Genomic DNA, 24,568 nt, shown 5'->3' with positions numbered 1-24,568 from the left:
AATTTGGGGATATCGACAATCATCTTGAATGTCACAATGAAAATGAAAACTTGGAGGATGCAATCATTGGTTGCATTGTATGAAGGCAGTCCATTATCTGCCTTGATTTTGTTCATTGTGTACACTGGATGAATTCCTCTGACGATAACTATTAGGAACTAATATCCAGTTTTATGGTACAGCAGTACTATTGGTAGTGTTTTAATTTGTTCTGTATTTCATTTAAATACATGTTACTCAACTTGACTTTTTTTTATATCTTTTTAACTATTCCATGAAACCAGCTAATTGTAGCAGCTGCATAATTAGGCCAATATGTACTGATCCTGATGTATTCCAATTAACCCTCTGAGGCCTCTATCAGTCAGAGATGACCATGGATAATTCATCCTAGCTGTTTAGATACACAATCCTGAGCAGTATGTTATGGAGAGCAAGCTGTTGCCCATGTAGCAAGCTCCCCCTCTCCACACATTTGATGAACCCTAAGGAACGGCAGAGACCAATACAGTTTGGTACCAGCAGTGTCGCCAGGAGTTGCCAGTCAACATTGAACTCAATGTAGGACTGCCTTAAGGACTCCAGCTCTGGATTTTTCCCTCGGGGTTTACTCCTGAAGCCTTCCCATGAGTGGAGAAAGCTACAAGGCAGCAGAGGTTTGAGATCAGAGTTTTCCTTCTCCTTAATCCAATGCGTTACAAATTTTCTGTGGTGTGCAACATGCAGCAACGTTCAATAATTATAAAGAATAAAGAAATATATAAAAATAAAGTTAGAAACATGGGTATGGATTAAATATGCAAGAATACACAAATACCAGCATGTAAAATGTCGCAAAAACAAAAGAGCTGGTTGTGGATTACAGGAGGAATGGAGACAGGCTAGCTCCTATATACATCAATGGATCTGGGGTTGAGAGGGTGAACAGCTTTAAGTTCCTTGGCATAAACATCACTGTGGATCTCACGTGGTCTGTACATACCAGCTGTGTGGTGAAAAAGGCACAACAGCGCCTCTTTCACCTCAGACAGTTGAAGAAGTTTGGTATGGTCCCCCCAGAATCAAAGAACTTTCTATAGGGGCATGATTGAGAGCATCCTGACTGGCTGCATCACTGCCTGGTATGGGAACTGTACTTCCCTCAATCGCAGGACTCTGCAGAGAATGGCGAGGACAACCCAGCGCATCTGTAGTTGTGAACTTCCCAAGATTCAGGACATTTACAAACTCAGGTGTGTAAAAAGGGCCCGATGGATCATTGGAGACCCAAGTCACCCCGAACACAAACTGTTCCAGCTGCTACCATCCGGGAAACGGTACCACAGCATAAAAGCCAGGACCGACAGGCTCTGGGACAGCTTCTTCCACCAGGCCATCAGACTGATTAACTCATGCTGACACAACTGTATTTCTATGTTATATTGACTATCCCATCATACATAATATTTATTATAAATTACTATAATTGCACATTTGAATGGAAACATAACGTAAAGATTTTAACTCATGTATTATGAAGGAAGTAATAAAGTCAATTCAATTCAATTACAATGTAAACACCATTATAAAAATGGTTTAAAGTGTTTATAGTGCACAGCAGTGACTGAGGTAATTGATAAAACAAGAATATTATATAATGTTTGGTACAAATTTACTTGAGTTCTAAAGTTCCAGTACTTTACTCACCTGTTCACTCTTATCTGGTAAAGCCAGATTCATTTTTACATCTGCCTTTATTCTTCGCAACAAATAAGGATTTATAGTGTCCCGTAAAACACAGGCACACTTGTAGGCAGTTTGCACCTGAGAAAAATGTAGAAGAACAATTTTGTATTAAATGTTTCAAAGTCCCAGTAATGACTAACAAACTATCAGGAACACATTGACAAGAGTATTTAAAGCAGGAGTCTGCTTTTTAAAATGAACTTAATCAGCATTTAAGGAGCCTTGAAACTTAATGCAAACAATGCCCACATTTTAAAACACATTAAGAACTGCCGGTCTACTTCTGCTCTTGAATGTTGGTTTTGTTAAACAAAACAGAGAAATAATGAAAGCAAGGTAATTAATTCACAACACTGGTATTAACTACAACAATATTCAATTTGTGCTTATCCTTCAAGTGGCAAATGTGGTTTTTATATTTAACTTTTAATAGTATCAATGCTCCATTATACTGAGATTTGGTTCTAAATTTAAAGCTTAAAAACAGTGTACAGTTCAGAGCTTTCAAGAGGACTCAAAATGGAAGTTTTATTAGCTGTATAAGTCCTTCCCTCAGGGAAATGGACCTTTTATCATGCTACGTTATCTTTGTGTCTAATCCTATCTCAGCCCTATGTCATTTATCACTAATCTAAGTGGTCCAAAGATCAAAAAGAAACCTGCAGAGGGCCTACAAGAAGCTACATTATAGAGAAAGATGAGCGGCCACTTATGAGACCAAAGAGAGCTTAAAAGAGAAAACATCATTCCACAAACAGGGGGCAGTTTTTAGTTTAAAGAACATATGGCAATGTAACGGAGATGTAGGATGAAGAGGGCAGTTTACTATATACAATATGGGCAACTACTTCATTAATGTATTAGTGTAAACAAAATTTTTATTATGCAAATAAAATCTAATTCACCATCCTAAAAAATACATCAACACTGTATCTTTATTAAGAAATAATGGCAAGAACAAACAGCTTCACACTCTGAAATACAGTATTTTCATATTTACTGTAATGGGAAGTAACCGATATAAGCAGCATTTTAAAATGTAAACACTTTTGGGAGATTTTTAATCACACATTTTGCTGCCTTCCTTCCCGTCTTTTCCCTCGTTTCCAATTTGAAAACTGTTTTCAGTTCCCTATTAAGCCTCAAATTTCCTCTTTTATTTGTCTTTTTAAACTACTATTACTGGGTGGTGCATTCAAAAGTCATGAATGACTTAATTTCGGGCAATTTTAAAAGTAAAAAGTAGTGGATACAGGCCAGCCCATCACAAGCCCTCGCTACCACTGAGCACATCTACAAGGAGCACTGCCGCAAGAAAGCAGCATCAAGGACCCCACCACCCAGGCCATGCTCTCTTCTCACGACTACCATCAGGAAGGAGGTGCAGGAGTCTCAGGACCCACACCACCAGGTTCAGGAACAATTATGACCCTTCAACCAAAAGGCCCCTGAAACAGTGTGGATAACTTCACTCACCTCAACTCTGAACTGATTCCACAACCTATGGACTCACTTTCAAGGACTCCACAACTCACGTTCTCGATGTTATTTATTTATTTATTTATTTATTATTTCTGGTCATTTTCTATTTGTACAGTTTGTCTTCTTTTGCAAATTGGTTGCTTGTCAGTCTTTATGTGTTGTCTCTTCTTTCATTGATTCTACTGTATTTCTTTGTTCTACTATGAATCTGAAAATGACTCTCAGCGTAGCATATGGTGATATACATATACTTTGATAAGAAACTTGCTCTGAATTTACTTTGAACTCTAAAGTAGCAAAGGTTGCAAATACAAATGGTTGGTTTGCACCCAAAAGATGAATCCTTCATTCGAAGTTCAAAGTAAATTTTATTATCAAAGTACATATATCTCACCATCCCTTGTGGGCATATTCAGCAAATGTATAGAATAATAACTATAATAGAATCGATAAAAGACTGTCTACCTTCAGCACTCAACCAGAATGTAGAAGGCAATCAGTACAATTACAAAGAGAAACAATAATAAATACATAAGCCTTAAATATTGAGAACATGAGATGAAGATTCTTTGAAAGTTCTCTTTTCCATAGATGCTGCCTGGCCTGCTGAGTTCCTCCAGCATTTATTTATTATTACTTTCTTTCACCCTTTTGGTTCAAGAGCCTGATGGTTGAAGGGTAATAATTGTTCCTCAACCTAGTGGTGCGAGTCCAGAGGCTCCTGTACCTTCTTCTGATGGCAGCAGTGAGAAGAGAGCACGTCCTGGGTGGTGGGGTTCCTGATGATGGATGCTGCTTTCCTGCGACAGTGTTTCGCGTAGATGTGCTCGCTGATTGGGAGGGCTTTACTCTTGATGGACTGGGTTGTAGCCCCTAATTTTTGTAAGATTTTCTGTTCAAGGCATTGGTGTTTCCATACTAGGCCGTGGTGCAGCCAGTCAATATACTCTCCACTACACATCTATGGAAATACACAAACACATCACACAATATGGAAAGCAGCAACCTTGCTGAGTATTACCTGAACAGGGGAAGCATTCTGATAACCTCCCATAGTGATAGGGACAGAAAACTGCTCCATAAAGACTTGCAATGTTCCTAGCTTTCCTGGAAAAACAAAGTCAAACAAGGACCACAGCTCCTTCAGGTTATTCTGCATCGGTGAACCAGACAGGATAATTCGATGTGGAGTCCGGAACTGAAAAAAAAAATAAACACTTGTAACGCAATCAACATATTCCCCCAAACTTGTTGCTGTTAATTGACTTCACACAGCTGCTTCAAGCTCTCTATATAAAAAAAATTTATAGCTCTGAAGTATAGAAATACTGTGACTACAGTTTAATTTTGCTACTCTTAGGCAGCAAGCATTATCCATTAACAGCACTGAGTGCAAGACTACCGTGAAACTCTGATCAAATACCTCTCTTTAAATATTTATCTACATTAAAAGCTCTTATGATTCAATAAAGTGGTGCCAAAATTAAGTTCACAAACATTCTTTGAAGAAAGATATCAGGATAGTTCAAACGATTTCAAGGCATAGAATTTCGTCATCTGCAAACAAAGAGGAGATCTTATTCACCTTTTATACAATCAACTGTAATAAATGCTTTTGATTATCTTTAATATGCACTAATTATCTTTCTCATCATTTTATTTCTCTTTCTGTAACTATTTTATAATTAGCTATCATAGAATTCTGGTTGTAGTAACATATTGGTTATGTTTCTGGAATGTAATGATTTTCACATGCAAATTCAATCCTCACCGTAGCAGCTGAGATATTTAAATTCAATTAAATTAATTAATCTGAATTAAAGAATATTATTGAGAATAGCGACCATGAAACTATGCACTTGTCTTAAGAACACTAATGTATTTTACGGAGGGGGGATTCTGCCATCCTTACTCAGCCTGACCTACATATGACTCCAGACTAGACCCAAGAGCAATAGGGTTGAATTTTAACTGTTCCCTGAAATTGCTTTTTAAATTTCAACTCTAAGGCAATTAGGGGTGGACGATAAAAGCTAGCCTTACTTTCAACACTCTTGTATTCTGTGAATCAATGAAAAGAAACAGCATACATGCCTGCAAGAAAGTTCAGTGTCTGTGGGTGCTTCCTTTATGCCTCTCGCTCTGGATGTCAAATATCAGCAGAGAATACATGTATAAAGTTTACTGTTTCCAAAGACTGCACTGTTCATTTTAATGAAACATTCTACGTCTGGGTGAAAGATTACTGTAATCTGAATAGTATGGGAGTGCTCTACATTTTATTATAAATCTTTGAATGTGACAGTGTAAATTTTTTAAATACTAAAACATGAGCCAAATACATTTGATTAACTATTTAAATACAAATAATTCCAAAGTGATGATTCTGCCTATGAAGGTGGTTAAAAAACAAAAAGAAGAAAGATCAGCTTTATTTGTCACATGTATATCAAAACATTGAAACATACAGTGAAATACATCATTTGGGTTACAAACAACAGGATGCGTTGGGGGCAGCTTGCCAGTGTTGCCAGATTTCCGGCGCAAACATAGTATGTCCATGACTTACTAAGATCAGCCCATACATCTTTGGAATGTGGGAGGAAAGCAGAGCACCTGGAAGAAACCCATGCAGCCACAGGGAAAATGTACATGTGCAAACTCCCTACAGAAAGTGTCAAGATTGAACCCAGGTCACTGGCACTGTAATAGTGTTACGCTAACAGGCCTTAGAAAATTGGTGCAAAACTTCAGTGCCTCATAGATAGATTAATGTCCTATGAAAGTTTCTGATATATAGCAGCATTGTATAAGAATTCTATTGCTATGATTTAAGTATCCTTCAAATAAGCACATAATAAATTAAAACCAGGTCAAATGGCCTTTCTAATCCACCCCTCCACCACTATTTTATCATTTCCTGTCAGATACTCCTGAGGCTAGGATCACTTTATGGACATTCATTCAATCAATCTATGTATATAAGCTACACACATAAAAGTTGCTGGTGAATGCAGCAGGCCAGGCAGCATCTCTAGGAAGAGGTGCAGTCGACGTTTCAGGCCGAGACCCTTCGTCAGGACTAACTGAAGGAAGAGTGAGTAAGGGATTTGAAAGTTGGAGGGGGAGGGGGAGATCCAAAATGATAGGAGAAGACAGGAGGGGGAGGGATAGAGCCAAAAGCTGGACAGGTGATAGGCAAAAGGGATACGAGAGGATCATGGGACAGGAGGTCCGGGAAGAAAGACAAGGGGGGGGGAACCTAGAGGATGGGCAAGGGGTATATTCAGAGGGACAGAGGGAGAAAAAGGAGAGTGAGAGAAATAATGTGTGTATAAAAATAAGTAACAGATGGGGTATGGGGGGAGGTGGGGCATTAGCGGAAGTTAGAGAAGTCGATGTTCATGCCATCAGGTTGGAGGCTACCCAGACGGAATATAAGGTGTTGTTCCTCCAACCTGAGTGTGGCTTCATCTTTACAGTAGAGGAGGCCGTGGATAGACATGTCAGAATGAGAACGGGATGTGGAATTAAAATGTGTGGCCACTGGGAGATCCTGCTTTCTCTGGCGGACAGAGCGTAGATGTTCAGCAAAGCGGTCTCCCAGTCTGCGTCGGGTCATCCAACCTGATGGCATGATGAGGAACAACACCTTATATTCCGTCTGGGTAGCCACCAACCTGATGGCATGAACATCGACTTCTCAAGAACATGAGATGAAGAACTCTTGAAAGTGAGTCCATAAGTTATGGGAACAGTTCAGCGATGGGGCAAGTGAAGCTAAGTCACCCCCTGTTTCAACAGCCTGATGGTTGAGGAGTAATAACTGTTCCTGAACCTGGTGGTGTGAGTCCTGAGGCTCCTGTACTTTCTTCCTGAAGGCAGCAGGGAGAAGAGAGCATGACCTGGGTGATGAGGGTCCCTTGTTGATGGATGTTTCTTTGCTGCAACAATGTTCTGTGCAGATGTGCTCAATGGTGGGGAGGGCTTTACCCATGACGGACTGGGCCGTATCCACTACTTTCTGTAACATTTTCTGTTCAAGGACATTGGTATTGCAGTCAGTCAATATACACTCCATCACAGATATATAGAAGTTTGACCAAGTTTCACAAACTTCTTAGAAAGTATGCCATGCTTTCTTTGTAATTGCACTTAGGTGCTGCGCCCAGGACAGATCCTCTGAAATGATAACACAGAGGAACTTAAAGTTACTGACTTCTCTCCACCTCTGATGAGGACTGTTTCATTGTCCTGTAGTTTCCTCCTCCTTAAGTCAGTAGTCAGCTCCATGGTGTTGCTGACATTGAGTAAGAGATTATTGTTGTGATTAGGCTGGCATTAACTTGGTGGGTTGCGGGTGGCGAGGCTTGAAAGGCTAGAAGGCCTGTTCCACACTAGACCTCTAAATGAGATAAAACTAAATTGTTCCATCTAGCCCCCATCACCCCATGTCTTTCCTCTTTGCTCCATCTGCACATCACTCACCAGTTACATCCCCACCTCTCTTCCCTTTATTACATTCTCCACTGTCCTCTCCTATCCCGTCCATCTATTACTTCCCATCCTCTGACATCATTCCCTCCCTCACCTGGATTCACCTATCACCTGCAGGTTTCTGCACCATCCCTTCCCTCAAACTTTTATTCCTGATTATCTCCCCTCTATCTTCAGTCCAGATTAAGGGTTTTGACGCAACATGTCAGCTGTTCATTTCTGTCTACAGATACTGCCTGACCTGCCGAGTTCCTCCAGTGCCTTTTGTGTTGTTCAACAGTAGTCTCAGTTTCTGTTAATTAAAATGAACGGCTCTAATGCAGGGAGAGGACATATATATCAGGAGCAGACTTAATGGACTGAATGGCCTAAATCTGCTCCCATGTCTTATGGTCTATATCAAAGGGCCATGGGCGATATTTTCTCAAACAAAATTTCAGTAACTTTCAAGCCATTTCACAAAATTAATGATCTGACACAGTAAGCATATAGCATCCTCTTACACAACAACTGCTGGGGTTAAAAGTTAATGTATAAGGAGCATTTGATGGCTCTGGGCCTGTACTCACTGGAGCTTAGAAGAACGAGAGGGGATCTCATTGAAACCTATCGAATATTGAAAAGCCTTGACAGAATGGATATAGAGAGGATGTTTCATATAGTTGGAGAAGTCTAGGACCAGAGGAGCCCAGCCTCAGAATAGAGGGTCATCCACTTAGGACAAAGATGAGGAGAATTTCTTTAAACAGAGGGTGGTGAATCTGTGGGATTCTTTGCCACAGACAGCTGTGGAGGACAAGTCACTGGGTATATTTAAATCAAGAGGTCAATAGGTTCTTGATTAGTCTGGGCGTCAAAGGTTATGGGGAGAAGGCAGAAAAATGGAATTAAGGAGAATGGCAGACCAGACTTGATGGGCCAAATAGCCTAATTCTGTTCCGATGTCTTATGGTCTTGTCCTGGACTGTCTCATGTGCAGCAAAGTTCCTGCTCCAGCAAAGGATTCATTGCCAACATCAATGAACTGCCCATGGAACTGTGGGCAACATTCCAGTCGTCATGGTCAAATCATTCTGATATTTCAGCCCAAAGTCCAGATTTATAAGCTCTGTTGCAATTTTGTTACTTAGAATTTAATTTTTCACATACACCTGAACTCTCACTGTGGGCGACAATGGGTTGCCTCAACAACACTAAGAACTTCCTTCCTAATACCCACATTCTAGAACTTCTAGAACTGGGAGGCCTGGTAGATGGCAAAACCTTTAGATTTAGCATCAGCCAAACGTCCCAACTCTCTTATCACAGAAATCAATCCAATAAGTTAATCATTTGTAAACACAAAAGCCAAATATAGTGGAGATCCGGATTTAATGCTGAGGCTGGTTGAGGTAACAGAAAGTTCTAAATGTTAAGACCATGATTCTATTTGTTGTATTCTTTCTGCACTGTAAAGCATCTTGGAATACTTTGTATATTAACAGAGCTACATATCTAAGCAGTTTTCAGTTCTGAGGCTGTGCCCTCTGGTCCTGTACTCACCCACTATAGGAAACATCTCTACACGTCCACTTTATGCAAGTCTTTCAATCTTCGATAGGTTTCAGTAAGATCTCCCATCATTCTTCAAAGCTGCAGCGAGTACAGGCCCAGAGGCATAAAAGCTCCTGATACATTAACCCCTCCATTCTCAGGATCATTCTTGGGAACCTCACCTGGACCCTCTCCAATGCCAGCACATCCCTTCTTAGATAAAGGGCCCAAAACTGCTCACAATATTCCAAGTGTGGTCTGACCAATACCATGTAAAGCTATCATTAACAAGGAGGCCATTGAGCCCCTAGCTTATTTCCAAAACGTACAGGACTGAACCAATGGCCTGTCTCTTCTTGGCATTTCTATTCATGAACCAGACATAATCTGTCCGTCATTGCAAACTAGTCAATGTAATCAGCATCTGGTCAACTCATAAGAGTTGAGGAATGACCGGATGTTTGGACAATTTAAACACTGGTCTGGATGGATTGAAAAGGCAAGGCGTTGGGACCAGAGGTGAGGGTCAGGCCAGTTCTGCTCGCTACTCTGCGACGTTTGTTCCACTTTCCATTGCGCTGAGGGCCTGCTCCTAGCCTTGTGTCTGTGAACTCCGTGATGTTTTGCTCCACTGTGTGACGAACTGAGGCTGAGGCTGTCGGCCTGCTCCAGCTGCTCTGGGCTTCGTGTCTATGGACTCACTTTTGTTCTGAATGTTGTTTGCTTGCTTTTATTGGTTGCAAGTTTTTTTTTTTCTGTATGCACATTGGGTGTTTGTGGATTTCTTTTTAAATGAGTTCTTTTGGGTTTCTTGTTTTAAGGCTGCCTGTAAGGTGCCAAATCTCAAGGTTGTATAATATATACAGTAGATACTTTGATAATAAAAGTAGTTTGAACTTTTTTGAACTTTAAAGCAGTACCGCAGGTCATTTAATTATGAACATAACCGCCTTAGGGGGAGTAGCAGCTTTAGTGTGACCTTTGCTGCCCATATCCAAATCATCAGAAAAGGTAAAATTATTATTAGGTTACCTGTTTACATGCAACAGTAATGGCAGCATTTGGGTTTCGGATTTTGTGCCCCTCATCCAGAATTACATAATGCCAATGGTAGCGTGCAATTGACTCCTGCATGATCCGAATGTAGGAGTAAGAGGTGATCAGAATACCATTGCATGCTGCAATGTCATGAATAAGTCTCTCCTGCAAGATCAAAGTACATGGTTGTGATTGCAATAACAAATATAGTAATGTTCTCTATTTTATATGTACAAAATGATAACAAAAATCATTATGAAATGCAGTAAGACCTCCATCAACAGATCTAATTCTCAAATCATCTCCCGTGATTTCAAATTAAGTGCTTGTAAAATATGTAACCTCCCCTAGTTTTTGCAATTAATAAACGATGCCTGCAATTAGCCTAACTCAATGAACACAGTTCTTCCATCATTAAAAGACATTTTGTGAAAGCGGTGCTGTTATTATTGATGCTCTGGAGACCAATCCCTCCTAGAGGGCAAACAGTGGACTGTTTGAAAACAACAGCCATTAATCACAATGTCAGATACCAGCAAAACAGGACTTAAATGCAGTGCATGAAGGCCACTCACAGAGAACAGAGCAAAGGAGGTTCACAGTCATGAGTTGCTGAACCTGTAATTAATTTAAACTCCCTTCAAGCAAAATTTTTAAATAAACAAGGTCTTGTGCTGACAGGGGAAAACAACACCAGTGAAGATGCTCCATGTCAAAGTAAAAAGCCTGGTTCTTGTCAAGCTCTTAATAGTGTACAGAACAAATAAAACAAACCTTTTGTTTCATTTTCTGCACTGCTAAACACTAAAGCTGGAGATTGAGTACTTCCATTATTGCAGAAAATATAAAGGGTTTTAATTTATTTTAATGGTTACTGAGAAATATATAATTAGTGTGTCATCAAGGAGGGGGCTATGTAGCATCCAGGCCAGGACCACCAGACACAAAAACAGTAACTTTCCCCAAGCAGTAAGGCTGATCAACACCTCCAACCAGTAACCCACCCCTTCACATCCCCATCCATCACTACAGTCTGCTTATGCGCAGCATCACTTCATTGACATACAATAAATCTATGTATATAAGCTACCTTATGTATTTATATTGTGTTTTTATTATTTTTGTGTTCTTTACCTTTGGTGCTTTTTTTTTTGTACTGCATTGGATCCAAAATGACAATTATTTTGTTCTCCTTTACACTTGTGGACTAGAAATGACATTAAACCATCTTAAATCTTCAAACCCCAGAACATTACCTCACTTCCAGTTATTAAAATCAATCAGATTGACAAATGATCCATATATACAAAGACAACAGTAAACCAGCAAAACATTGTGAATGTTTCACTGGCAGAAGGAGTTGCTTTCAATTAATAATTATATCCAGATCTTGGATTTCATCTGTTCTACTCGGGCTATTAAAATCTGTTGAACTGCAGATAGCTAATAAATTATAACTGGTTTCCATATTTCAGCACTGTCAACACCAACTTGAAAACAGAAACACATTAAAGTAAATAAGAAACTTCCAAATATTCTGCCTGTAACAAAGAAAATGACAATTTTTTGCCGCGTCAGATAGTTAACAAGTATACTATTAGATAGCTGGGAAGACTCTGTGGCTGAACTCTCATCAATACAAACAAATAATGCATAAAATTATTAAAATGAAATAAATACATATTGAAACTTACATAATATCATTGAATGCCAATTGGGAGATAAGATTCTACGGGAAATGTTCCCATTTTAATGGTCTTTAAAATTATTTTAAATATGTTGGCTTTGTAGTTCATCGTGGGTATCGACTATTTTTTTAGAGAGTTAAAGTTTCTGATGATTACAGAAATTACAAAACATGCAGAAATGAAAGATAATGTCACTTTGTATCTGAATCTACGGCCAAGAGGACCAGAATATGAACATACCACACTAACCTAGAAAGAATACACCTACCCACCTCTTTCACCCCAGCCTATTTAGCAGGGACCTGTTGACTGGGATAACCAAAATTGACTGAATATACATGGTGGTGTGGTATTGAAATTTTTTGTCTTCAAAGACATCAGCAAATTAAGTAAGATGGCAATCATACACTACCATAATCCTGTGCATGGAATCTGCATTACAATATGAACATTTATTCAAAAATCAACATACGGCTGAGTGTAAGTTAACTACATTGGCAAAAATAATCATTTTCTAAAGAATGTGTGTGTGTGTGTGCGTGCGCGCGCGCGCGCGCACACACACACACACACACTGTGATATAGCACATCCTAAAAGGACATTATAGAAAATACTTTTATGAAAAATTTCTAATGCATATCCAACTTCTTCACTTCTCTTGTTCCCAAATAAGTTTGAATAGTGCCAATGCTGAATAAACACAGTGGATTCCGATTAAACGAGGCAGCTATGTATTTGGGGCAACTCTTAAAGAACAAACACTAATCGAGAAAAAAGTCCAAATTCCCTTTGCTTATTTGGGACACTATACTCCTTTAATGGGGTAGGAGACTGTTGCCGAACAGGTCCTAATTAGCGTCACTCACGTGCACTTGTGTGGTCATTAGTCACGACATCATGCTTTGAGCAAATAGCAACAGTTACCTGTTTTTGTGTTCAAAAAGCAGATTTTTTTTATCACTGATAATTGGAAAGAAATAAGCAGTACAATTTTGAACTGTTTGGCTCACTGTGGTTTCAAGCATTCAGGTTTAGAGATGCCGGAAATGGCTGGGAGTGAAAATGAAATGATTTCGCTACTTCAACAAGTTAGGAACTCTGAAGAATTTGTAGGTATCGTCAATCATCTTGAATGTTACAATGAAAATAAAGATTTGGAGAATGCAATGTCTAAAACATTGTATGAAGGCAGTCCATTTTCTACACTGATTATATTCACTGCATACTCTGGATGAATTCCCCTCAATTTTAGTACTATGTAGTGTTTTAATTTGTCCTATATTTTATTTAAATACATAAATTTATTACTCGGTTTGTCTTTTTTGTACCTTTTTAACTATTTCATGAAACTTGGGGCAGCCACTTAATTGGGCCAAAATGTACTGATCCCAATGTGTCCCAATTAACTGGAATCCACTGTACATTATTAAACAGACTAATAGACAATTACATGGAAATTTCAATATTAATCATTTGCCGTCGCATTCTATTTTTAACATAATTTCCTAGAAAAATGCTACTAGGATCTTCTTTCATTCATGAACATCTTGATGCAGTTTTTGCTTGAACAACCAGCTACAAGGACAAATTTTGTTTTTACTGTACTTTGGCATATGTGATAATAATAAACAAATTTAGGTACAGAGGAGATGTCAGGGGTAAGTTTTTTTTACGCAGGGAGAGGTGAGTGCGTGGAATGGGCTGCCAGCGGAAACGGTAGGGTCTTTTAAGAGACTCCTGGATGGCTACATGGAGCTTAGAAAAATAGAGGGCTATGGATAAAGCCTAGGTAGGTACATGTTTGGCACAGCTTTGTGGGCCGAAGGGCCTGTATTGTGCTGTGGGTTTTCTATGTTCCTATAAACCAATTTATCAATAATAATACCATGATATCAGCTTCTCCAAACACTTGCCTTCCTGTTGGTAAAGGAACCCATTTCGTGCAGAATTGCCACTCTGAATGGTGGCCACCAATTGTGGAATTCCTTTACCCACTGATGAATCACTGTTACTGGGCAGACAATAAGCACAGGCCCCAAACCATTATACCTTCAATTCCAAAGAGAGAAAAAAAGATGTCAACTTTAATACATTCACATTTCACTAATTTAACATGAGGAATAACAACAATCGATATTGTTGATTATAACTGACAATCAATAATAAAACTATCTTCAAAATTAGATATATTTTCATTGCCTGGAAGTTATACACAACAGTAAATATCAATAGCAAAAACGGAAATAAAAATCTGCAGATGCTGGAAATATAAAATAGGCAAACAGTAAATTTCAATAGGTTTTGATATGGAAAAAAAATTCTGCCAAACAAAGCCCCTCATCTTCCAGGACACTGCAAAAAGTCATCCTTGTGTTAAATCTACAGCGTACAAGAGAAAACCAAAGAAGTGCAAATGGTCAGGGGCAAAAACCTACATCTGCATAATAGCATCTTTGAAGCAATGAGTGGCAACATCCAAAGATATTCATAACTATGTAAAAGCTGTGTATGTGGAATGCTGCCAAAGGACATTTTAATACTAGATTTAATAAAGTAAGGTAACTTTTTATATACATGATTTAAAATTCAGTTTGCACAAAATATTGATATTGAGGCATAACTGAGTTTGCAAACAAACCCTATTGAGAAGGGTAACCGTATACATTTATCGACCCATGGCATCATGTGTTTCTCTTCTGCAAAATGAAGTTCCAATGTTTTGCCATTCATTAAATGTGTTACATGTTTAATTTCCCTTGCCCTCAGCTCCTACATCTCGTAAAAATTCCCTTTGATGGTCCTACTAAAAGAATTAAAGGAATATTGTAATTGAAATGTTATTAAAAATTCATGAGTCATTCCTACAACAGCAATACAAATGATGAAATATTAATTGAGCTACACAGACTGACAGTCTGCAGAGGGGCACTTGCCTGTAATTTGAGCCTCGTGTCCTTATCTTGCTGTAGCTCAAGCTTGCCAAAAAAGCAATTATCTGGATGGTCTTGCCCAGTCCCATTTCGTCTCCCAGAATCCCCCCTGCCTGCTGACAGTGCAGCTCCCATAACCACCTCACACCTGTCTGCTGATACCTGGCAAGAGAAAATGAGATTTCATTTTGTACAACATCATGCAAAGCATTTATAAATGAGTCATTAGCAGCAAAATCACCTCTAATTCAAAACCAGAAATAATAATCGTAATTGTATCTTAATTTAGCAATTTTTAACTCATTATACAATCATGATGCTGTGAAACTAAATAAAAAATGCTTGAAAGCCTAATTAATTTTACTAAACACTTTACAGATAACTTTGTTATACAGTTATAGTGTGAATGGAAAGTTGGCTAAGTAACAGAAAACAGAGAGCAGGAATTGAAGATTGTGTGGTTGAGAGAATGTGCAGTGCAATTCTCTAGGAGATTGCTTTGAGAACCATTGGATTTCGTAGAATTATTTATGTTAATACATTGGTTTTGGGAATACAGATTGCTGTTCCTGAATCTGCAGATGGCATAGAGCTTGGAGGAATAACGACAAGGGAAGAGTGCAGTCATATAGACTTCAATGAGATAACGGCTGAATGGGCAGGTGGTAGATTCAATGCTGAGATGTGAGGAATTGCCTTTTGATAGGAGAACTGGTGATATAAATTAGAAAGCAAAATTCAAAAGGGGTTACACAAAAAGACCTCCACTATTGAGGCTATGCTCTCTTCTTGCTGCTGCAATCAAGAAGGAAGTACAGAAGTCTTAGGTCCCACACCACCAAGCTCAGGAACAGTTATTATCCTTCAACCATCAGGCTCCTAAACCAGTGTGGATAACTTCACTCACTTCAACACAATGAACTAATTCCGTAAAGGACTCTACAGCTCATTTTCTCAATATTATTTATTGATGATAATTTTTTTTGTATTTGCACAATTTGTCTTCTTGTGCACATTGGTTGTTTGTCATCTTTGTGTGTAGTTTTCCATTGATTCTATTGTTATTTTTTGTTCTACTGTGAATGCCTGCAAGAAGATGAATCTCAGGGCAGTATATGGTGACATATATGTACTTTGAACTTTTGAACTTTGCAATTTTGTGGAAATGCAGTTAGTTGGAAATAGTGAGATGAGAAAATGACTGTAAGAACAGAGGGAGCCATGAGTCTTTTTTTTACAAAAAAGTAGAGAGCACAAAACAAGGATGCCATGATGAATTTTTTAAGCAATGATTTGGCCACAGCTGTTGTACGATGTCCAGTTGTCAGTTCCAAACTTAAGGAAAAATACAGAGGGTTTGCATGGGGAACAGAAGAGATTTGCCACATGATTGAGAGACGAAGCTTCAAGATTGTTTATTATCATACTTCAGTACACGAGTGTGAAGGAGAACAAAATGATTGTTACTCCAGATCCAGTGCACATAAAAAAACACAATAAGCATCAAGAACACAATAAAAACAAAAAACCTCACAATTATCCTCTACAATGTACAAGTAACATAGATATAGACCATGTACACTCGGAGATGTGGATCCACTCCTGCCTGAGAAGTGACTTGGATCCGCACCACTTTGCCTAACAGCACAATAGATCTACATCAGATGCGATTTCATGGGGCTTCTCACTCAACCCTGGAACACATGGACAGCAAAGATGCACATGTCAGCATGCTCTTTATTGACTATAGCTCGACATTCAATACTACTATCCCCTCAAAACCAATCAATAAGCTTTGAAACATTGGCCTCAACACCGCCTTGTGCAATTGGATCCTTGATTTCCTCACTTGCAGACCCCACTCAGTTCCGATTGGCAGAACATCTGTTCCACAACTTGCATCAACACTGTTGCACCACAAGGCTGTGTGCTTAGCACCCTGCTCTACTCTGTTTATACTTATGACTGTGAGGCTAAGCACAGTAGACCCGACTACTGTGACCTTCCTCTGTTAGGTCACCCACCCTGACAGTATCCAAAGTATCCTGCTGTTGTGCAGGATGGCCAGCCACAGGGGTACTCTGCACTGCCTCTCTCTGGCACTGAATCTGCCTCTGTGACTCAGGAGGGATGGGGGGAGAAGGGGGACACTATAATGATAGGGGATTTGTTAGTTAGGTGAATGGACAGGAGGTTCTGTGGGCGAGAACGAGATTCCAGGATGGTACGTTGCCTCCTGGGTGCCAGGGTCCAGGATATCTCGAACTGAGTCCTCAGCATTCTTAAGTGGGAAGGTGAACAGCAAGAGGTCATGGTCCTGTAGGGACCAATGCCATGGGTAGGACGAGTGACGAGGTTCTGCACAGGGAGTTAGGTGGTAAGTTAAAGGGCAGGACCTCCAGGGTTGTGATCGCAGGATTGCTACCAGTGCCACATGCTAGTGAGGCCAAAACTAGGAAGATTATACAGTTTAATACATGGCTAAAGAGTTGGTGTAGGAGGGAGGGCATTACATTTTTGGATCATTGGGCTCTCTTCCGGGGAAGGTGGGACCTGTTCAGAATGGACAATTTGCACCTGAACTGGAGGGAGACTAATATTCTAGCGGGATGGTTGGTTAATGCTACATGGTGGGATTTGAACTAGAGTTGCAGAGAGATGGGAACCAGAGTACCAGAACAGTTTGAGGAGACAGATATTGGTGAGACTCCAACCAAAGTTAAGAATCAAAAAGTTGAGCATGCTGCAACTAGTACCCTGAGCTGCACATATTTTAATGCAAGAAGTACCGTAGTAAAGGCTGATAATCGTGCTGAAGATGAGGTAGCTGGTTTACAAACAAAGGCAATGTGCAGTAAGGGGAAGCTGTTGATAGGGCAAAATTTCAAACACAGGGTGAGTTGCAATGTAAAAGGTGGACAAAATTGAGAAGAGTGAATACAGGCCTGAAGGTGTTGTATCTGAATGCATGCAACATACCAAATAAGGTAGATAAACTTGCAGCACAGTTGTAGATTGACAGGTATGATGTTGCAGGCATCACTGAATTATGGCTGAAAGATTAGAGCTGGGAGCTTAGTGTCCAAGGATACATATTGTATCGAAAGGATAGGCAGGAAGGCAGAGGGAGCGGCATTGCTCTGTTAGTAAAAAATGAAATCAAATCACTAGAAAGAGCTGACATAGGGTCAGAAGGTATTAAAGCATTGTGGAAAGAGCTAAGGAACTGCAAGGGTAAAAAGACCCTGATGGGGTTTGTATACAGACCACCAAACAATAGTCAGGATGTGGCCTACATATTACAACAGGAGACAGAAAATGCATGCCAAAAGGATAATGTTACAATAGTCATGGGGGGCTTCAATATGCAGGTAGATTGGGAAAACCAGAATGCTGCTGGATTCCAGGAGGGGGGAATTTCTAGAGTGCCTCCTTGTGGTTGAGTCCATTAGAGGTTCAACTATTCTACATGGTGTGTTATACAATGAACCAGAATTGTTTAGAGAGCTTAAGGTAAAAGAACCCTTAGGGGAGTGTGATCATAATATGATCAAATTCATCCTGAAATTTGAAAAGGAGAAGCTAAGGTCAGATGTATCAGTATTACATTGTTATAAAGAGAATTACAGAGGCATGAGACAGGAGTTGGCAAGAAATGATTGGAAAAGAACACTGGCAGGGATGACAGCAGGGAAGCAATGACTGGAATTTCTAGAAGCAATTTGGAAGGCACAGGATATATACATCCCAAAGAGGAAGAAGCATTCTAAAGGAAAAATGACACAACTGTGGCTAACAAGAGAAGCCAAAGCCAACATAAAAGCCAAAGAGAGGGCATGCAATAGAGCAAAAACTAGTGGGAAGTTAGAGGATTAGGAAGCTTTTAAAAACAAGTTTCTTCAGATGCATGAAGTGTAATAGAGAGGTGAGAGTGGATAGCGGACAGCAGTATGGTGGTAGTTCTAGGTGTCAGGCGGCACAAAGTGTGTGAAGTTAACATAACTAGACAGAAGATTCTTAGGAAACTGAGAAGACCTGAAGAGAGATAAGTCAGCTGGATCAGATGGTATGCACCCCAGAGTTCTGAAAGAGGTGGCTGAAAAAATTTGGAGGCATTGGTAATGACCTTTCAAGAATCACTAGATTCTGGAATGTTTCCAGAACATTGGAAATTGCAAATGTCACTCCACTCTTCAAGAAGGGAGAGAGGTAGGAAACTTTAGGCCAGTTAGTCTGACTTCAGTGATTGGAAAGTGCTGGAGTCAATAATTAAGATGAGGTATCAGGGTACAGGAGACATATGATAAAATAGGCTGTAGTCAGCATGGATTCCTCAAGGGAAAATCTTACCTGACAAATCTGTTTGAATTCTTTGAAGAAATAACAAGCAAGATAGACAAAGGAAAATAGGCTGATGTTATGTATTTGGATTTTCAGAAGGCCTTTAACAAGGTGCCACACATGGGTCTGCTTAACAAGCTACTGGCTCAGGGTATTACAGAAAAGATTCTAGCATGGATAAAACAGTGGCTGATTGGCAGGAGGCAAAGGGTGGGAATAAAAGGAGCCTTTTCTGGCTGGCTGACCATGACTAGCGGTGTTCCACAGGGGTCTGTGTTGGGACTGATTCTTTTTACATTATATGTCAATGATTTGGTTGATGGAATTGATGGTTTTGTTGCAAAGTTTGCAAATGATATGAAGATAGGTGGAAGGGAGATAGTTTTGAGGAAGTAGAGAGGCTACAGAAGGACTTAGGCATTAGGAGAATGTGAAAAGAAATGGCAGATAGAATACAGTGTCAGAAACTATATGGTCATGTACTGTGGTAGAAGAAATGAAAGAGCTGACTATTTTCTAAATGGAGAGAAAATACAAAAAACTGAGATGAAAAGGGACTTGGGAGTGCTTGTGCAGGATTCCATAAAGGTTAATTTACGGTTGAGTCCGTGATGAAGAAGACAAATGCAATGTTAGCATTCATTTCAAGAGGACTAGATGCTGAAAGGAAGGATATAATGTTCAGACTTTATAAAGCAGTGGTGAGGTCTCACTTGGAGTATTGTGAGTAGGTCTGGGCAATTTATCTTTGAAAGGATGTGCTGAAACTGGAGAGGGTTCAAAGGAGGTTCACAAAAATGATTCCAGGATTGAATGTCTTGTCAAATGAAGAGAGTTTGATGGCTCTGGGCCTGCATTCACTAGAATACAGAAGAATGAGGGGTGATCTCATTTGAACTTATCGAATGGTGAAAGGCCTTGATAGAGTTGATGTGGAAAGGATGTTTCCTATGGTGGGAGAGGACACAGCCTCAGAATAGATGGGCATTATTTTAGAACAGAGATGAGGAGGAATTACTTTAGCAAGAGAGTGATGAACGTGTGGAATTCTTTCCTACAGGCAGCTGCGGAGGCCAAGTCCACATATTTAAGGCAGAGGTTGATAGATTCTTGATTGGTCAGGGCATGAAGGGATAAGGGGAGAAGGAAGGAGATTGGGCTGAGAGGAAAATTAGATCAACTGTGATGAGATGGTGGAGCAGACCCGATGGGCCAAATAGCTCAATTCTGCTCCTATATCTTATGTTTTTATGATGTCTAAAACTGACAAACTTCTATAGGTGTGTGGTGGAGAATATATTGACTAGTTGCATCATGGCCTGGTATGGAAATACCAATACCTTTGAATGAAAATTCTTACAAAAAGTCGTGGATAAAGCCTAACCCATCACGGGTGAAGCCCTCCCCATCACTACATGGAATGCTGTTGCAGGAAAATCCCACACCACCCAGGCCATGCTCTCTTTTGGCAGCTGCCAGCAGGAAGACGATACTGGAGCCTCGGGACTCACACCACCAGGTTCAGGAACAGTTATTATACCTCAACCATCAGGCTCTTGAATCAGAGAAGGTAACTTCATCTTTTCCAACAATGAATTATTCCCACAACCTATGGACTCACTTTGAAGGACTCTTCAACTTATGTTCTCAACAGTTATTGCTTATTTATTTATTTTATTATTACTTTTTCCTTTTTTATTTGCACAGTTGGTTGTCTTTTGCACATTAGTTGTTTGTCTGGCTTGTTGGATGTGGTCTTTCATGGATTCTGTTGTCTTTCTTGGATTTACTGTGAATGTCTGAAAGGAAATGAATGTCAGGGCTGTATATGGTGACATATATGTACTTTGATAATAAATATACTCTGAACTTTGTAGTGCTGGTGGGTTGGGTAAAAGGATAGAGGTGTTGTTCAGCCTGACAGCTTAGGAGAAATAGGTGTTTTTGACAAGAATGAAGGACAACTAATGACGATAGTGTAAAGAAGCATGGTTGTTCTCTTTGGTACATTAGTGGTTGCGATTTGATAGAGGTACAGCCTGTAAAATCATAAAGGATACAACAGAATAGATCAACAGAAACTCTTGCCATTGACAGGGGGTCAAGTGCAAGGTAAACGGAATGAAGGTGACTGGGCAAAGAACCTAAAGTGACATTTAGAAAAAGGATTTTTCCTTTAAAGAAGTGAATGATTAGGGCCTGTAAAGTACTTCTGCAGCAGTAGTGGAGGCAAATTAAATAATAGTTTCTATAAAGGGAGTTGGAAAAGCATCTGAAAAGGAAGAACTGCAGGAACAAGGGGAAAGGGAATAAGCTAGTCTGCTCTTCTGCAAGCCCATACTGACTCTCCCGTGTTGTGTTTTTGCCAATATTTTAAGTAAACAATAAATCCTGTAACAGTTTACGAACACAGATATTTTGCAAACTAAACATTAATGGATTTTAAGCAGGAATTGAATTTTACTACTAATTTGCTAGATGTAGAATGATTCATTTTTGATTCACTCAGGAATGGTTATTAATTGCATCAATGGTCGATAAAATGATTGAAGAAAATAAGAAAGTCTGCACTGCTCCTTCCTACAGCAAGACAGAAATTTCTGCATTACTTAGTTTCACTGCTTGGCCAAAGCTAGAAGCAGATAAACGTGTGTAAAAGAATTAACTAAACTGCAACTGAGAGGCTCTATAGCACCAATAAAATAAATGTATATTCTGCCAACTTCACCAATTACGGTGAATTCCGAGACAACTCCTAAAGAACAAAAACCAACTGAGAAAGTAGCCAGGATTCCCTTCGTTATTTGGGACACTATGCCGCTTAATTGGGACAGGAGACTGTTGCCAAATAGTTTATAATTACTGTCAGTCATGTGCAGGACCATTAAACATACTTCCAGCAAACAGTTTTTAAATAGCATCAGTTGTATGTGTTTGTGTTCAAAAAGCAGAGATTTTTGTCACTGACAGTTGGAAAGAAATAAACAATGAGACAATACAGAGATGTTTCAGAAATGGTCACCCAGGTGACCAAACTTTCAAAAATTCAAGCTTAGAGATGCCAGAAGCAGCTGGGAGAGAAAATAGAAAATTTCACTACTTCAACAAGTTTGGAACAATGAAAAATTTGAAGATATAGACAATTATCTTGAATATAACAATGAAAATGAAGATTTGGAGGATGTAATTGTTGCGTACATTGTATGAAGGCAATCCATTACCTACACTAGGTGCCTGCCCTAGATTTTGTCAGTGTACACTGGATAAATTCCTTCATCGATAACTATAAGGAACTAATAGTGTTTTATCGTACTGTAGTAGTATTGGTAGTGTTCTGATTTGTTATGTATTTCATTTGAACACATAATTTGTCACAGTTAAACAGTAGTTTATCTTTTTTTTTAAATATACCTCTTAACTAATTCCATGAAACTCTGACTAATCGGGGCAGCTGTTTAATTGGGCCAAAATGCACTGGTCCCAATGTTAACAGGAATCCACTGTAATTTCACTTGCATTTATTTATTTAGTGATACTGTGAAGAGTAGCCCTTTGGGTCACACTGCTCCAACAACCCCTTGACAATCCTGATTAACCCTAATCTAATGACGTGCCAATTTACAATGACCAATTAACCTACCTGGTATGTCTTTGGACTGAGAGAGGAAACAGGAGCACCTGGGAAAACCCACACATTCCACAGGGAGGACGTCCAGAGACTCCTTACAGACGGTGCTGGAATTGAACTCCAAACTCTGATGTCCCGAGCTGTTACAGTGCTGCGCTAACTACTAGCAACTGTGGTGCCCAATGGCATTGAGTATCATTCTCACGTTATCTGAAAACTCAAGAGTATCTGAGCCAATTTATTTTACAGCTGCTTATTTAGACAGAAGGATACACACACCAAGTGGCAATTCCAGATGTGAAAGATGTGTATTCACTCCTGCTAACCATGCTCCACTTTGCCCTCACTACACACCAATCTCCAGACTTTCATGCTGCTTCCAGAGATAAAGGAACCTTATCTTCATCCTAATCATCTTCTTCATGGCTGCACATACTTGTAGAGCTTTCTCCAGAAGAAGCCTGGCACCTTGAACCCCTCATCAAACTCTGCATCACTTTCATCTGATTCAGCAGTTTCCCCACTGGCTTGGCGCAGTTCCTTTTCCAACAGGCGTTTTCTTTTCCATTTCCTGTGTGAAGATAAATTTGGTTACAATACAGAAAAAAGCCCAGACACAGTAGCAAAGCTCTTGTTCAGTTAATTGCATCTTTACAATGACTATGGTGAACTGTCACGTCAGTTGAAAAACTCATTGGCTGCAGTTCACCTTCACTGTCCTGTGTCCAGAACGAAGAAGCAGCCGGAAAAGAACATGCAAACACAACTCACCCAGCAAACCAACTTTTCCAAAAGCTCCCTTCAGGAAAGTGCTATAGGGCTATTAAAACAAAAACTTCACACCATCTTAAAAACTTCTTCACACAGGCAGTTAATCTAGTTACTCCCACTCCCCTCCAGCTATTAACCCTGTCACTGCACTGCTCTGTGAACTTCTTTAAACCACTTTTTACAATGCTGCTTGCATTGTAAATACATGCTGGCATTTATGCACATTTTACTCCACATCCGTAATTTAACCTCTAACTTTATTATTATATAATTCTTTATAATTGTTGAATGTTGTTTTTTTTGCTGCATGTTGTTCTCTGGCCAGCACCCCACAGCACATTCCTAATACATGGAAATGTAGATAGCCAATAAAGTTGATCCTTGATCATATCGTTAAGAGGGAGAAGTGTTAAGCAGAAAATTTTTCTGCTCCTCTGCAGTTTCTCCATTGCATCATGTCTCCTTTAAAGTTCAGCAAACAGCTTGGTCTTACTCAATAATATACCGTATAGTCCCACAACTGAACTTGCTAGAACTGTGGGCAAGAGCTTGCTTTGCTCACAATGACTGCCACACTTCATTGATTGCAAAACGATTTTGGACATCTGAGATTATTAAAGATACTATACATTCAATGACCACTTTATTAAGTACCTCCTGAATCTAATAAAATGGCCACCAAGTGTATGTTCGTGGTCCTCGGCTGCTGTTGCCCATCAACTGCAAGGCTCGACCTTGTGCATTCAGAGAAGCTCTTTTGCATACCACAGTTGTAACACATGGGTATTTGAGTTACTGTTGCCTTCCTGTCAGCTTCAACAGGTCTGGCCATTCTCCTCTGACCTCTCTCATTAACAAGGCATTTTCATCCACAGAGCTGCTGTGCATTAGATTTTTTTCCCTTGTTTTTTTGCACCATTCTCTGTAAACGCTA

At 39.6% G+C, this 24,568-nt stretch overlaps 1 protein-coding gene across 1 annotated transcript in view; it reads right to left on the bottom strand.

Annotated features, from left to right (window-relative positions):
- ercc6 (excision repair cross-complementation group 6) overlaps nt 1–24,568 on the bottom strand; it is a 95,377-nt gene that overhangs the window by 30,178 nt on the left and 40,631 nt on the right. Inside the window, exons 6-11 of the mRNA XM_063070325.1 lie at nt 23,300–23,434; nt 14,898–15,056; nt 13,878–14,013; nt 10,270–10,440; nt 4,229–4,405; nt 1,687–1,803 (exon numbers count right to left, since the gene is read on the bottom strand). Of these exons, the coding sequence (XP_062926395.1) occupies nt 1,687–1,803; nt 4,229–4,405; nt 10,270–10,440; nt 13,878–14,013; nt 14,898–15,056; nt 23,300–23,434 (895 nt within the window). The remainder of the gene's footprint in view (nt 1–1,686; nt 1,804–4,228; nt 4,406–10,269; nt 10,441–13,877; nt 14,014–14,897; nt 15,057–23,299; nt 23,435–24,568) is intronic.

This window comes from Mobula hypostoma, chromosome 18 (assembly GCF_963921235.1).
Source record: "Mobula hypostoma chromosome 18, sMobHyp1.1, whole genome shotgun sequence".
Classification (NCBI taxonomy): Eukaryota; Metazoa; Chordata; class Chondrichthyes; order Myliobatiformes; family Myliobatidae; genus Mobula; species Mobula hypostoma.
The sequence above is the reverse complement of the archived record's forward strand: the minus strand, read 5'-3'. Positions and strand labels throughout refer to the sequence as shown.